At 38.1% G+C, this 13,338-nt stretch overlaps 2 protein-coding genes across 2 annotated transcripts in view; one reads left to right on the top strand and one right to left on the bottom strand.

Annotated features, from left to right (window-relative positions):
• napsa (napsin A aspartic peptidase) overlaps positions 1 to 13,338 on the top strand; it is a 97,507-nt gene that overhangs the window by 13,413 nt on the left and 70,756 nt on the right. The gene's annotated exons all lie outside the window — the stretch shown is intronic.
• ep300b (E1A binding protein p300 b) overlaps positions 1 to 13,338 on the bottom strand; it is a 39,530-nt gene that overhangs the window by 22,401 nt on the left and 3,791 nt on the right. Inside the window, exons 2-14 of the mRNA XM_056240866.1 lie at positions 12,550 to 13,124; positions 9,761 to 9,922; positions 8,727 to 8,967; positions 8,510 to 8,623; positions 8,054 to 8,281; positions 5,055 to 5,160; positions 4,821 to 4,952; positions 4,308 to 4,425; positions 3,871 to 4,039; positions 2,406 to 2,483; positions 2,197 to 2,285; positions 1,964 to 2,116; positions 27 to 491 (exon numbers count right to left, since the gene is read on the bottom strand). Of these exons, the coding sequence (XP_056096841.1) occupies positions 27 to 491; positions 1,964 to 2,116; positions 2,197 to 2,285; positions 2,406 to 2,483; positions 3,871 to 4,039; positions 4,308 to 4,425; positions 4,821 to 4,952; positions 5,055 to 5,160; positions 8,054 to 8,281; positions 8,510 to 8,623; positions 8,727 to 8,967; positions 9,761 to 9,922; positions 12,550 to 13,124 (2,630 nt within the window). The remainder of the gene's footprint in view (positions 1 to 26; positions 492 to 1,963; positions 2,117 to 2,196; positions 2,286 to 2,405; positions 2,484 to 3,870; positions 4,040 to 4,307; positions 4,426 to 4,820; positions 4,953 to 5,054; positions 5,161 to 8,053; positions 8,282 to 8,509; positions 8,624 to 8,726; positions 8,968 to 9,760; positions 9,923 to 12,549; positions 13,125 to 13,338) is intronic.

Genomic DNA, 13,338 nt, shown 5'->3' with positions numbered 1-13,338 from the left:
AACACATTCTCGATTGTGATACTCACAGGAGTGTGTGGGTGTGCACTAAGCCCGTGGGCGTTCTGGGAAGGCACAGATGACGGTAGCCCTGTTTGGGGGCCTCCAGCGGCTCCGCCCCCATGTGATTGCTGCTGTAGCTGACTGGCTTTTTCTGAGACCACCCCCTGTGCCATCGAGGGCAGCTGCATTGCAGGTGGGGCCATAGTGGCTGAAGAAGTGGGGGTGTGGGGCTGGGGCGTCTGGTTACCCGGCAACTGCGGGGGCGTTTGGTGCGGGGCAGGGGCAGGGGTAGGGGTGCGGCTGCGTGCGGGAGAAGGGGAGTTTTGGCGTAAGGGAGGACAGTGCGTATGCAATCCAGGCTGTGGAGCAGGTGGGGGGAGGTTGGACGGAGGCCCTTGAGGGCCAACAGCGGCTCCAGAGCCAGAGACTGCAGACTGAGTTTGAGCTACTGGACTTCTGACTGCCTGCGATGGAGGAGTGGGCATCTGATTCTGAGAGAGGAAAAAGACAACAAACAAAATTCAGAGTTAACTGGGTGGTATTACTACACATCAAGAGCTGGGCGATCCATTTATTATTTACGACATATTCCTGATAGTTTTTTTTTGGTGATATAACATCATCAATACTGCAGTGATCACAAGTTTCCTGAAGACTTCTTGTTTCACCAATCTCTAATCAGTTCTTTCAAACCATCAGTTACAATGAATCAGTTCAATAACTGATTCAGTAATTCACTTGGGTCACCTCATGTATTAAAATGTTTGAGTATTTGTGTATAACCATGTACATTGGAACATATAAATAAATATAGGTCACCTTTATTTATATAGTGCTTTTTACAATACAGATAGTTTAAAAGCAGCTTTACAGTGATAACAGGAAAATAATGCAACAGGGTTTGTTACTGCTATACAGCAGATCTAGTAGAAAATAGCGTCATAGTCCAGCTTAAGTAAGTTCAGTGATGGTTCATTTTTGTTGTAAAAAAGTTATTAATTTAGTTCATATATATATATATATATATATATATATATATATATATATATATATATATATATATATATATAGCTGCTCTGGAGAAAACAGTGACGTCATCGACCAGCTCAGTTCAGTTCTGAGCTGGACAAACATAAATATGGACAAATGACTGAGTTTCTGCAGTGAAGAACTATCAGTAAAAAACATGCCGTTAATCTAAACTAGATTTTTTTTTTAAATGTATTTTAGTTTTTGCATTAAACATTTTCAATCCATTTAGCGACAATGGCTGCTTGGTCCAAATAGTTGTGTTGAATATATTATATAAATAGTCTGAAGTTGCTAAAATTATCTTATGCTCATTTATTTAATTAAAAATACAGTAAAAAAAAAAAACAGTAATACTGTGAAATATTCTTAATATTGAAAACAGCTGCTTAACATTTTTGTGCAAACTGTGATACTTTTTTTCCGGATAAATAGAAAGTTGAAAAGAACAGCATTTATTTGAAATGGAAATCTTTTGTAACATTATAAATGTCTTTATTTTTTATCAATTGTATGTGTCCTTGCTAAATAATAGTGTATAAACAGTTTTTTTTTTTTCAATGTTAATGCTGGGCTACATCATCCATCCTTATTTCCATCCTAACATTAAGTTTTAGGAGTACACTTAAGTACCACTAAATCACACACAACATTACTAAACACAAGAGGTGAAACATGAAACAAAAGAGGTTTCAATGAGACAATTCTAACTTAATAAATCTCAAGTTATGCTAAAGTTACTCAATGAAAAAGTAATTTTTCTTAAAATTGAGCATTTTAGTCAATGTTTATTGTCTTTCACAATAGATTATAACAGAAAAACTGTTATACACTCTTATAACCACCAAAAGACGAATCATATTAAAGTATTAGATGCATTAGAGACATCAAACTGTACTGAGTAATATGATATGAATGTGCTTTAATAGCTGACCTGTGGTATGGCTCCCTGCCCTGCAGGTTGGTTCAGGCCACCCACACCCTGGCCCAGTCCGGCACCCGTGCCTGGAAACTGGTTCTGCATGTACTGGTTTTGTAACTGGGGTACGTTGGGTTGAGCCATTCGAGGTGTTCCCTGCATACTCATCTAAAAATACACAATAAAGACACCAAATAAACACTTAAAGTTAAATCAGTCGTCCCCCTTCAGGTCACAAGTGAGTTTACCTGATTGAGGTTTGTTCCCATCGGCAGGGGCGGCGTTGCCCTTTGACCCATTGGCTGCTGCATCCCCACCTGGGCAAACTGATTCATACCTGCACGGATGAGCGAGAATGAAAGTCACAAAAAAAGACAAACACAAAAATATGGATTTATTTAAGGATGTTCAAAAGAACTGTTCTTCAACTACAGACCATTTAGTGAGTGTGCCATACCAGCAGGATTCTGCATGCGGTTGGCCATCGGATTGGGTCCAGTGGCTTGAACTAAGGGCGGATCTGAATGGGGACCATCTAGGAGAGATCAGAACATCCATTACAACCATTCCATGCAATCAATAACAAAAATCAGTGTCCGATTGTGCTCGGGCGGCGACAATGTGATATTTACTTTTTCTGCTAAATAATACAGGAATGTTCACCAAATGACTTTAATAGCTACATTTCTAAAGAATGAATCATTGTAGAATGAGTGGGGTGATTTTATTGGAGAGTGCAAAATGAAATTTTTTTTTTTTTTTTTTTTAAGGCCCGTCCACACCAAGGACGATAACTATAAAGATAACGATGCAGATATAGCTCTAAAAATCATTCTAAATATATAAAAGAATACCAGAGTCTACACCACAACTATAATGGCACAGAGAAACGAAAACTTTGGAAAGATTTTGTCCAGCTGATGAACGATAAAACCATTGACAGCCAATCAGAATCCATCCTGCTTTGAAGAGCTCGAGCATTAAAAGCAGACAGACAACAAAACTGCAGCGTGCGCTTATAATAAAAAGAAATAACAATATCATGCGTTGGTGTGGACGCTAATATAGTTATCGTTATAGTTACCAGTGTAGTTATTGTTCATGGTGTGATTGGGCCTTTACTCCTGAAGACTTTTTGGAGCTGGAGCTTTTGATCCTTTCAGAGCTGGAGTATATTTTTTGGGGGGGTGTTAACTCTTTACAAGAACCAACTCAAAACTCTTTCAGTAACCATAAAGTGAGCGGAGTTAAACAAAACAAAAAAACTCTCCACTTGACTTGAGATTGCATTCAGCACATTCCCACTGTTTTTAAACAATTCACTATAAAATAATATTAATTGGGATTTTTATTGGGATTATTATTAAATATATTAAACAAAATAATACTGTAATACTCCAATAATTGTATCTTAAAATAAGAAAATGAGTATTTAATAAAAAAATATACTGCTGTAAAATTACAATACGAATATTTATGTTTTAATTTCCGCATGTCAAAAGTCACCATGAAATCAAAATTGACCATTTTTGTTCTTTTATGGAATACTGCAGTATTTATTATAAAAGCGGATTCTTATTTTTTAAAAAGTAAAAACTTGTAAATTGATCAAAATGACTTCCTCATGATGAGGGAGTCACCTCCCAAATGAGGGAGCCTCTTGCAATGTCATCTCTTCTCTTCTCTGATGATGTGTTCACTGGCGTGAGGGCGGGACAAACTGTCACTCGCATGACATCACAGCAATAGCAAACCACAACCATCCAATCAATTCCCTACAGACAAAATTTAGTTGTTGTTTGAGAAGCCGTTTCAATCAAATAGACGTCACAAAAGGGAAGAAAACTTCCGTTTCATGCATCAAGTTTTTATTTTGACGGGTAGCCATACATGGCTGTATGCAGGTGTGTATGTGTACGTACTAGGCAGCTGTGCCTGGTTCATGCCAGCTGGTGCTTGAGGTAGAGCACTGTTGGGCATGTCAGGCTGAGCTGGCATCATACCCTGCTTCTGCAGTCGGGTTCTCCTCTTCTCCTCCAGCTCCTTCTGAATCTTATAAATCTTCTCCGCCAACAAGTGGTAATACTCCGCCTGGAAGAGATAAACATTCATGTTTAAAACAATTCGGTTTAAAACATGTACACTGATTCAGTTCAAAGTCTTTTTCGTGCGCTTTTAGTGAAGACAGAAAAATGTATGGACGTATTTGTGCCTGGTTAGGCTGTTTTTTTCAGTGTTCTGTCCAACTGTGACATCTGTGTCATGGGTAAAAAGTGAAGAAACAAGTGATTCTGTCAATTCCTTCAGATATTCTGCTAATATAATCCACAGACATGAGACTGTGCAAGCGTTTTCTTACCCTGCTGTTGGCAGATTCGTACATGTCACCCTCCACTTTGCGTGCATAAGCTACAAGATTTTCCATCCGCCGATCCTTCAGTGCTGCAGGGTCTGGAGTGGGGAAGATAGCCTGCACACTACTCTCACACACACACACACACAGACACACACGTGACTGAGAACGAGCTCATGGAATTAAACAGCACCTAATGTGTGACTTCCCAGTTGTGTGTGATGATTAGTAGATAAGGATTTTTAAATCATTTTATGGAGAGTGAGCACCAAATCATCATATTAGAATGATTTCTGAAGGATCATGTGACACTGAGACTGGAGTAATGATGCTGAAAATTCAGCTTTACCATCGCAGTAATAAATTACATTTTAAAATATATTCAAATTGAACCTGTTATTTTAAATTGTAATAATATTTCACAATATTACCATTTTTAATAAACATTTTTGACGTCCATTTATAATAATGGGTGCATAAAATGACAGTAGTTGGTCTAAGTGGGTGTGTATCACTCACAGTTTGTGTACGAGGTGATTCCGGAGATCCTGTGTGATGTCTTCATGCCAGTTCTTCCTCATTCCTGCAGAGGGGGGCGTGGCCGTCGCTACAGAACCCATGTTACCAATACCAGAGGCGTCATTCATCAGACTGCAAGAGAGAGAAAAACCATCAAACATCAACGTTAAAATTACATTGACCAACCTATTTAAAGCAGGTGCCGGTCCACTGAATGGCAGTGATGTTTACTACCTCTGAGCCGTCATGTTCCTGTGCAACATGCCGTCAGGCAGCATTCCCGAATGCTGGTTCGTCATCGGAGCCCCGGCTCCACCGTTCACTCCCATTGAGTTCCCACCTGCTGGGGAACACAGTATAAGACATCATAGGTAAAACATGCTAAATAAACTTAATTCGAAGTAAAAACAAGTTTCTTTTTCTTAAAGGGTTAGTTCATAAAATTGAGGTTTGAAAGTGGTAGTTGCGTAGCTGCCAATGGAGGGACAGAAAGCTCTCAGATTTCATTACAAATATCTTTCTGTTCCGAAGATGAGCGAAAGTCTTACGGGTTTGGAACAACATGAGGGAGAGTAATTAATGACAGAATTTTCATTTGTGGCCAAACTAACCAATATTTTTCTTGTTTTAAGCATAAACCCACTTAAAGCTACAAATGTGTCATTTTTTTCGCCGCTAGGGGTCGCTAACCTCTTCCAATAACAAAGGCGTAGGTTGATGATCCAGTGATAAGCGGAATCATGGGACTTGCTGTCATGCCGATTGATCTAATAATGTTTATGGATGAGTGAATACATTGATGTTTTTAACATGACTGTGGTATGAAGCAGGTCGCGATTGCTAATGAGAGACAGATCAGCGCCACACTCAAGTCCCGCGGATATAAAGGAATAAGGACATTTCATTCTACCGAACTATACGCAAGTGCAGAATTACTCACACAGGTCAGTTTATTAGACGAATGAATCTTGTGAGGAAACGCAACGCTGTTTTGCTTGGTCTATATTATCACACTAAACTGCATTTGAGTGTGTTGAAAGTTATAATGGTATTCTATGTGTTAGTTTGTTGGGTATATGAGACTGGCAGTAAGCTAGATCAACATTAGGATAACATACAGATCATATTCTAACATTTCATCATGTTGAGCTATATAACATTGATTAGTTTTATGTATATTTGCTCACCTGTCTAATAAAGTACATGCAAGAGTGGCGTCTGTCAAGTCGAAGTTTGTTGCGGACGTGAAGCTCTTGGCATCTCGAGAGCGCCACGCTGATATTGATCCTCATTTAAGTTCTCCTTTTGTCCCAAAGTCTGCTTGCCATGGTCCGTAATGTTTGAACGAAACAACAACAGCGTGAGCGTGCCGCTAGATGTAACGCAGTTGTCCACGTCTGTCGCCATGGTTACTATGGCAGTACGAGGGGAAACCAGGGATAACGCGGATATTACGTCATTGATAGGCGACAATGACCAGGGACGAGACATTATGTAAAGTAGGAATTTCTCTGAAATTAAAAATCTTTGGGAACTTTTGGGATATTGTAAGTACACAACTGCACGAAATATACATACTGAATATTTACATACTGTACCTTTTTTTTTTTTCTTTTTTTTTTAGCAAACAAGACTTAATATCTGGAGTATATGTATCTCGATTTAAGAATGATCAGATATTTGTACTGGAAAACAAGACAAAAAAACTGAGTATGAAAATAATTTTTTTGCAGTAAGGATGTACACTAAGATCGCAATACGGCTTAATGCGATTTTATAAAAAAAATTGCAGACGCTTCAATTTAATGAAATGTGTGCGCTTGCATGTTTCAGTGTGTTTATATGCATGAGAATCTCATTATCTGCCCGAGTTTGCAGCAGCTCGGTTTACAGTAAATGCTGCTCCACACAAACTCCATCTCTGCATCTGCATTTGCTTAATGCATTTGATAACGCAACATGCGCCGACCATCTCATCATTCTTGTAAATGAGAAGCGCTTAAAAGAGAAGCATTAAGGGCTTTGATGGTTTGAAAATGAAGAAATTAAGACAGCCATAAATATTAGTATTGTAATAATTGTAAAATAATGTAACGTAAAATTAAATTAAATTATTATTATTATATTATCCTATCCATAAATACTCTATTTTATTTTACATTGAAATATTACAAAAGTAATATTTCTTATTTGTTTTTATACAGTGATTTTTATTTAGTGATAATAACAACAACAACATTATTATTATTGTAGTTTTGATATATAAATCACCTGGATTTTTTAAAAATGGCATTTTAAACTGCAATTTTAATCAGAAAAATCATGCATGTCATTAAATTACTGAGACGATTTTTTTTTTTTATCAGGTGCGTTTTATCAATCAGATCTGTTAGTGAAGGATGTAAATTTCTAGTTGTACACCAATTCAGACGTATAAAAGAACATCAAAAAACTTTAGTGGAGAAGTATTTAATCAGAGGGCCTGTCCAAATACCCACACTTGAGGTTTTTGCACTTGACCACTTGTCTACTTAGATTACGTATTTCCGGAGTTCGGCCATAGTGTTCGAATGGGGGTGAAGACCGCAAGTGTTTACTCAATAGGACACACTTAATCACTGCGTGACTGTGGTGCTTAATTTTCAAACGTTTTACAAAATACATATAAATCTCTGCAACAATAAAATGTGCAACACTTTACATTTTAAAACCAAATTGTAGGTAACTTTTAATCAACTCAACTTACACTGGAAAGTTTTTCTTCACATGACGCGAAATCGGGGCATGTAATTTCCTGAACGTGATGAATAACGGAATACGCTAAAGGCCCGTTCTCACAAAGATCCATAACTACAAAGATAACTATATTAGCGTCCACACCAGCAGACGATATCATTCTGTTTATTCTAAGTGCATGTTTGTCTGCCGCTTTAAATGCTCGTTATCTCTGCTATTCTTTAATATTGAGAATGATTTTTAGAACTATATCTTTATTGTTATCTTTATAGATATCGTCCTTGGTGTGAACGGCCCTTTAGCCTCAAAGACTGCTCAGAAGCAGTATTAGTGATAGTGTGGATTTAGAGTGCATTGAGTGCACTTTGGCAGTTTTCAGACAAGGGATGGCCTTGCGCACTTACTTGGCGCATACACATGCTCTTAAGTGGCCAAGACAGCATTTGGACAGCAGTATTTAGACAGCCCCAGAGACTAAAGGTTAAGGAAACTCTAACCTATGTTGTTGAGCGTCCTCATGCCGGGTTGAGCAGTTGCAGAGGTCTGCTGATTCTGATTGGATGCCTGGTTGCCCTGGTAAGTGAGTCCAAGAGCAGCATATGCCCTTTCGATTGAGCTTGGGTCAATCTGACTGGGTGGGTTTAAGTTTGGGGCTGAAGGCTGGCCGCCAGGTAATGACCCACCTAATGGACCACCCATGGCCATCCCAGCACCTACCAGCAGAGCTAGAGAGAAAGATGAAGGATGGGAGATTGAAAAACCCTTTCAATATGTTATAAGATATTTTAAACAATATTTTAAACCAATGGACCCCATTGACTTTCAATGCATGGGTGAAAACAGCTGAAACATTCTTCCAAATATTTTCTTTTGTGTTCCACTGAAAAAAGTAAGAAAGTCATACAGATTTATAATGACTTGAGGATGAGTTGCATTTGTGCATATTAACTCACATTGCTGGTTTCTTTTGTCCCCAGCGCTCTTTAGCGGCAGGCAGACGGGACAGTCGTGCCGCGTGCAGTTCTTCCAGTGAGAGATAATCTGCCTAGAGGACGCGCAGTGAGCCACTGTCGGGGAACACAAGCATGCAAGTAAGGTGCTGTCATCTTTTTTTATGCGTGGGGAAGATAAAATATGAACAAAAGATTATGAATGGGTGGCTCAGCTCACCCTGGCAGGATTTGCCGGCCTGACAGTGGGTCATGTGATTAAGGACGTTCTTCATGGTTCTGCAGTGGGGCAGGTTGCACTGGCGGACCTCTCCGTTGGCCTGCTCTCTGCGATGGCACTTGTGAGCATGTAGTAACAGCACCAACTGCTGCTGAATGAGTTTACGCTTCTCAGGGTCCGCTGCAGGGGGCGCTACCGCCCCACCCGGGCCCGAGACGCCACCAACCACACCTGAGCTCTGCTAGAAACAGACAGAAAGAAAGGGTTTCAAGGGTCGTCATGAAAAAAAAACTGGAATGTCCGTTAGCAAAGCTTAGAATCGGTGAGATTTTTAATGTCTTAATCAAGGCTGCATTTATTTGGTCAACAATACAGTTATATTGTGATATATTATTACAATTTCAAATAACTGTTTTCTATTTGAATACATTTTATTTATTTCTGTCATGGCAAAGCTGAATTTTTCTTCAGTCACTCGATCTTCCAGAAATATGCTGATTTGCTGTACAAGTAACATTTCTTGTTATATTCAATAGCTACGTTTACATGGACACCTTTTGTTTTGAAGATAGATAGATAGATAGATAGATAGATAGATAGATAGATAGATAGATAGATAGATAGATAGATAGATAGATAGATAGATAGATAGATAGATAGATAGATAGATAGATAGATAGATAGATAGATAGATAGATAGATAGATAGATAGATAGATAGATAGATAGATAGATAGATAGATAGATAGATAGATAGATAGATAGATAGATAGAATTTTCAATAGAACAAAATTAAATGGGGTTGGCAATGTGTCGAATTTTGCAAATGACATTCTTTCCAATTCTTCAGAAATCTGGCCATGCAGATTTGGTAACAAGTTCTGTGTCTGTGGGATGAACCACAGCCTGAGGTCTGAGGGGACATGATAACAGAAGAATCTTGGTGGCCGGTTAGAGCAGGAAGTAATCCCACAGAGGGTCAGTGAATGTGTGTGAATGTGGTTCACTTTGACATTTTCTTTATAGGTCTCTCACCATGCTGCTCATATTCTGCCCATGCTGAGGTTTCTTGTCCAAATTGAACTGGTTAATGCTGTTGGGTTGACCCGCTTTGTTTTGGAGCTGAGGCCCAAGGGACTGTCCTCCACACTGACCATACGAACCGCCGTAGGGGCCCGGAGCAGCCATCATTCCCATCTGAGAGAGAGAAAGAGGGGAGGAAAAGCTTTATCAAAAATTTGAACAATTGCTGGTATTTCAGTCGCAAAAGTTTAAATTATCCAAATTTAAAGAAGCAGAATCATCAACCATCAATGAGGAGTTAACAGCAAAAACGAACATCAGTAGATTCATTCAGCATGTTTAATGTTCACATTATCTACTCACTTCATACATATAATGACACTGTGGTATCAATTCCATAAAACAAACCTCAAAAAAAAAAAAAAATCTAGAAGGACCCAGCAAACCAAAAAAGAAAATGTCATTCCCTCTTTTTTCTGCCCATTTCCTGCAGTCCAGGTTGTGCAATCGCATGTGAATCAACAAAATGGTGCGCAGTTCCTCGTATGAGGGAGTAGAGAAGGTTTTTCAAACTGAGGTCTGTTTTAGATGTGTTCAAGGATCACATCACTGAATGTCTTATCCAAACCAAAGAAACACCACAAGATCTGTATTCATTCTGGTCTATTTCTCTAGCTTATTTGTTAGTCTTACTGGACAAAACAATTAACAAAGGGTTGTGTTTTTAAAGGAGGGTAATACAGTGCTATCACAAGAGCATAACTACTCAGATATGTGTATTCGGACAATGAAACCAATAATTTTTCAAATTTAGTTTTTAGAACTTGAGTCTTCAAGTGAGTAAAGATTACAAGAGTCTCCAAGTTATAAAGTTTGAAAATAAGAAAACTTGGCCTTTAAAAGTCATAAATACTGATTTTTTTTTTTTTGACCTTTGATATTAACTTCCCCTCGAAAGCAACTAAACCATAAAGTCTACGTCCACAGAACTGATAGGTGTGTGACAGAATCAGAACATTGCATTATTGCTCTCAATGTAGTTTCTTCATTTAAAAAATAATAATAAAAAGCCTATATATATATATATATATATATATATATATATATATATATATATATAAAATTTAGTTAAAATGTTGATACTATTATTTAATAGAATAAAAATACAATTTATTATTTAAGTATAAACAATTATATAATAACATATACATTATATATATATATAAGTTTGGGTCAAAAATACACTAGTAATGTTGAATGTAGTATTATAAAAACAGTAATGTTGTGAAATATTATAAACAACTGTTTTTTGTTGTAATATATTTTAAAATGTGATTTCTTTCTGTGACGGAAAAGCTGAATTTTCAGCAGCCATTTGTGGAAACTATGGGTGTGCACAAAGCCGAATACCTTATTCAGAAAGGCACAGATAATGGCTTCAAAACAAATAACCAATTCAACCGATTAACAGGAAAAATGTTCGGCAAACACTTCTCGTGTTTGCTGATTAACAGTTTAGCCAGTGGATCATAGCAATTTATTATAGATAAATGAAATGTGCACAATGACCACAAATAGCCCCAATGCCGTCTCTGTGAGTCTCTCGGAAATCAGAGCCTGCCAGGAGTAATATAAATTAAAATACTACTATGATTTAATTTAAAGGTTTTGAACCTTGTACAATATGATACACAAATGAGTGTAAACTACTAAAATGAGCACAGCACGTTCGTAAATCTAAAAGCCACTCCGCCATCTCTGTGCGTTTCTCAAAAAATAAGAGCTTGACATAAGTAATATCAACTAAGATACTGAATCATACACATTTCATTTTCTACTACTTGATATTTCATATGTCTATTTAAATGTTTTAAATCTTGTACGATGTGATACATGATATGTTTCTTCGCCTCACATTCTCCCGGAGCCAGCAAGCATTTATGTATTCTTTATAATTTGTTCAGATTTGTAGTATAGTAAAAGTTGTTTTAGCAATTTTCAACCACTGAATATGTTCTTTCAACTTCCATGTTCTCTAATCAGCCATTTTAAATAGAATCCTCTTATTTGAGGTTGTAGATGATTGTCTTGACATAACTCTGTGCACAACGTTCCTCTGGATGCTTTCTTTCCTTTTATTTAACATTTAGAATTATTGTTTTAATTTGAAAATATTTAAAGAAAAAGTATATTTGTAATAAAAATATACAAGTAACTTTTTTGTAATAATCTTATACAAGGCATATTTGTTAAATGAAAACTATGAAGGGAACAGAATTAAAACGAACTTCTCATGTAATTTTACGAACTTCCGGTTTAGACCCCGGCCCGCACACTTTCAGTTTTATCCAAACACAGATATAAATAATTGAGATTGTAACATAAAGATACAGATATTATCCCCTAGTGGAAACTGCGATCCTTTTGTTTTTTTTCTAAATTATTTGATGATTAGAAAGTTCAAAAGAATTACAATGTAACTCAATTAAGTTGAAATTAAATTGAAAAAGAATTAAATGTAATACTTGATGAATACAAAATATTAATTTCTTAAAAAAAAAAAAAAAAAAAAAAAAAAAAATACTGACCCCAAACTTTTGAAAGCTAGTGTAGAATATATAAATATATTGTTATTTTATTCAGGAAGATGTCATACAGAAGTGTAATGAGTTCAGGTTAGTTTTAAAACATTCTGTGCGCACTCCACTGTTTGAGGTGCATGAATACATTGTAAACAGTACGAGCGCACAGAATCCCTTGTCTCACTGTTATATCGACGCGCTGATTTGTTCACAGGTTACCTTGTTCACTGTTCCTGGTTGCTGCGGTCTCATCACTGCCTGTGCCATCTGCTGTCCTGCGCTCTGCTGCTGCAGAGAATCGGGCAGCATGTTCCCGTTACCAGCCATGCCCGCATTCATGTTCACATTGACGTAGCTCATTCTGGGTGCACCATTCATCATCTGCCCTCCCATCATGCTCTGCGGCTGACCGTTCCCTTTCTGGGTGCCCATCATGCCCCGATTCAATCCCGCCACCATGCCAGGCTGCGGCATCATGCCAGGCTGCTGCTGTTGAGGGCCACCGAGTCCCTGGGCACCACCCAGACTTCCCATCATCCCCAGGGAGGACGCGTTACCCGGGTTGCCAGTGGCCGTGGAGGTGGATGGAGGGGCGCCAGGGCGGAGGAGCTCAGACAGGTGCTTGTGTTTGGCCGCAGTGTCCTGGCCCGAGCCGCCCAGAGGCCCCGACATCCCTCCGCCACCCAGACTGGTGTGCAACTGGCCGGGGTCCATCCCGTTAGGAAGGCCCAGGTCGGAGGAGTTAATGAGCTCATCTGGGAGGTCATGCTCCAGGTCAAACAGAGAGCCGAAATCTAAAAAACAAAGAAAAATAGACTTTAATCAGGTTGTTGCTCACAGAAAAATCACTCATAATTACATCCATTAGAGAATAATTACAGTATGCCACAAAATATGAGACGTTTCCAGTAAAGCCACGGCGAAAGAAATCATATTTTACCCGAGTTGTGACTTTGCAGACTGAATTGAATCTGATGATCTTAAATAATACTACACAATGACAATAAA

The sequence above is a fragment of the Rhinichthys klamathensis genome, unplaced genomic scaffold (assembly GCF_029890125.1).
Source record: "Rhinichthys klamathensis goyatoka isolate OS25496 unplaced genomic scaffold, OSU_Roscu_1.1 h1tg000616l_1, whole genome shotgun sequence".
In the NCBI taxonomy this organism is placed as follows: Eukaryota; Metazoa; Chordata; class Actinopteri; order Cypriniformes; family Leuciscidae; genus Rhinichthys; species Rhinichthys klamathensis.
The sequence above is the reverse complement of the archived record's forward strand: the minus strand, read 5'-3'. Positions and strand labels throughout refer to the sequence as shown.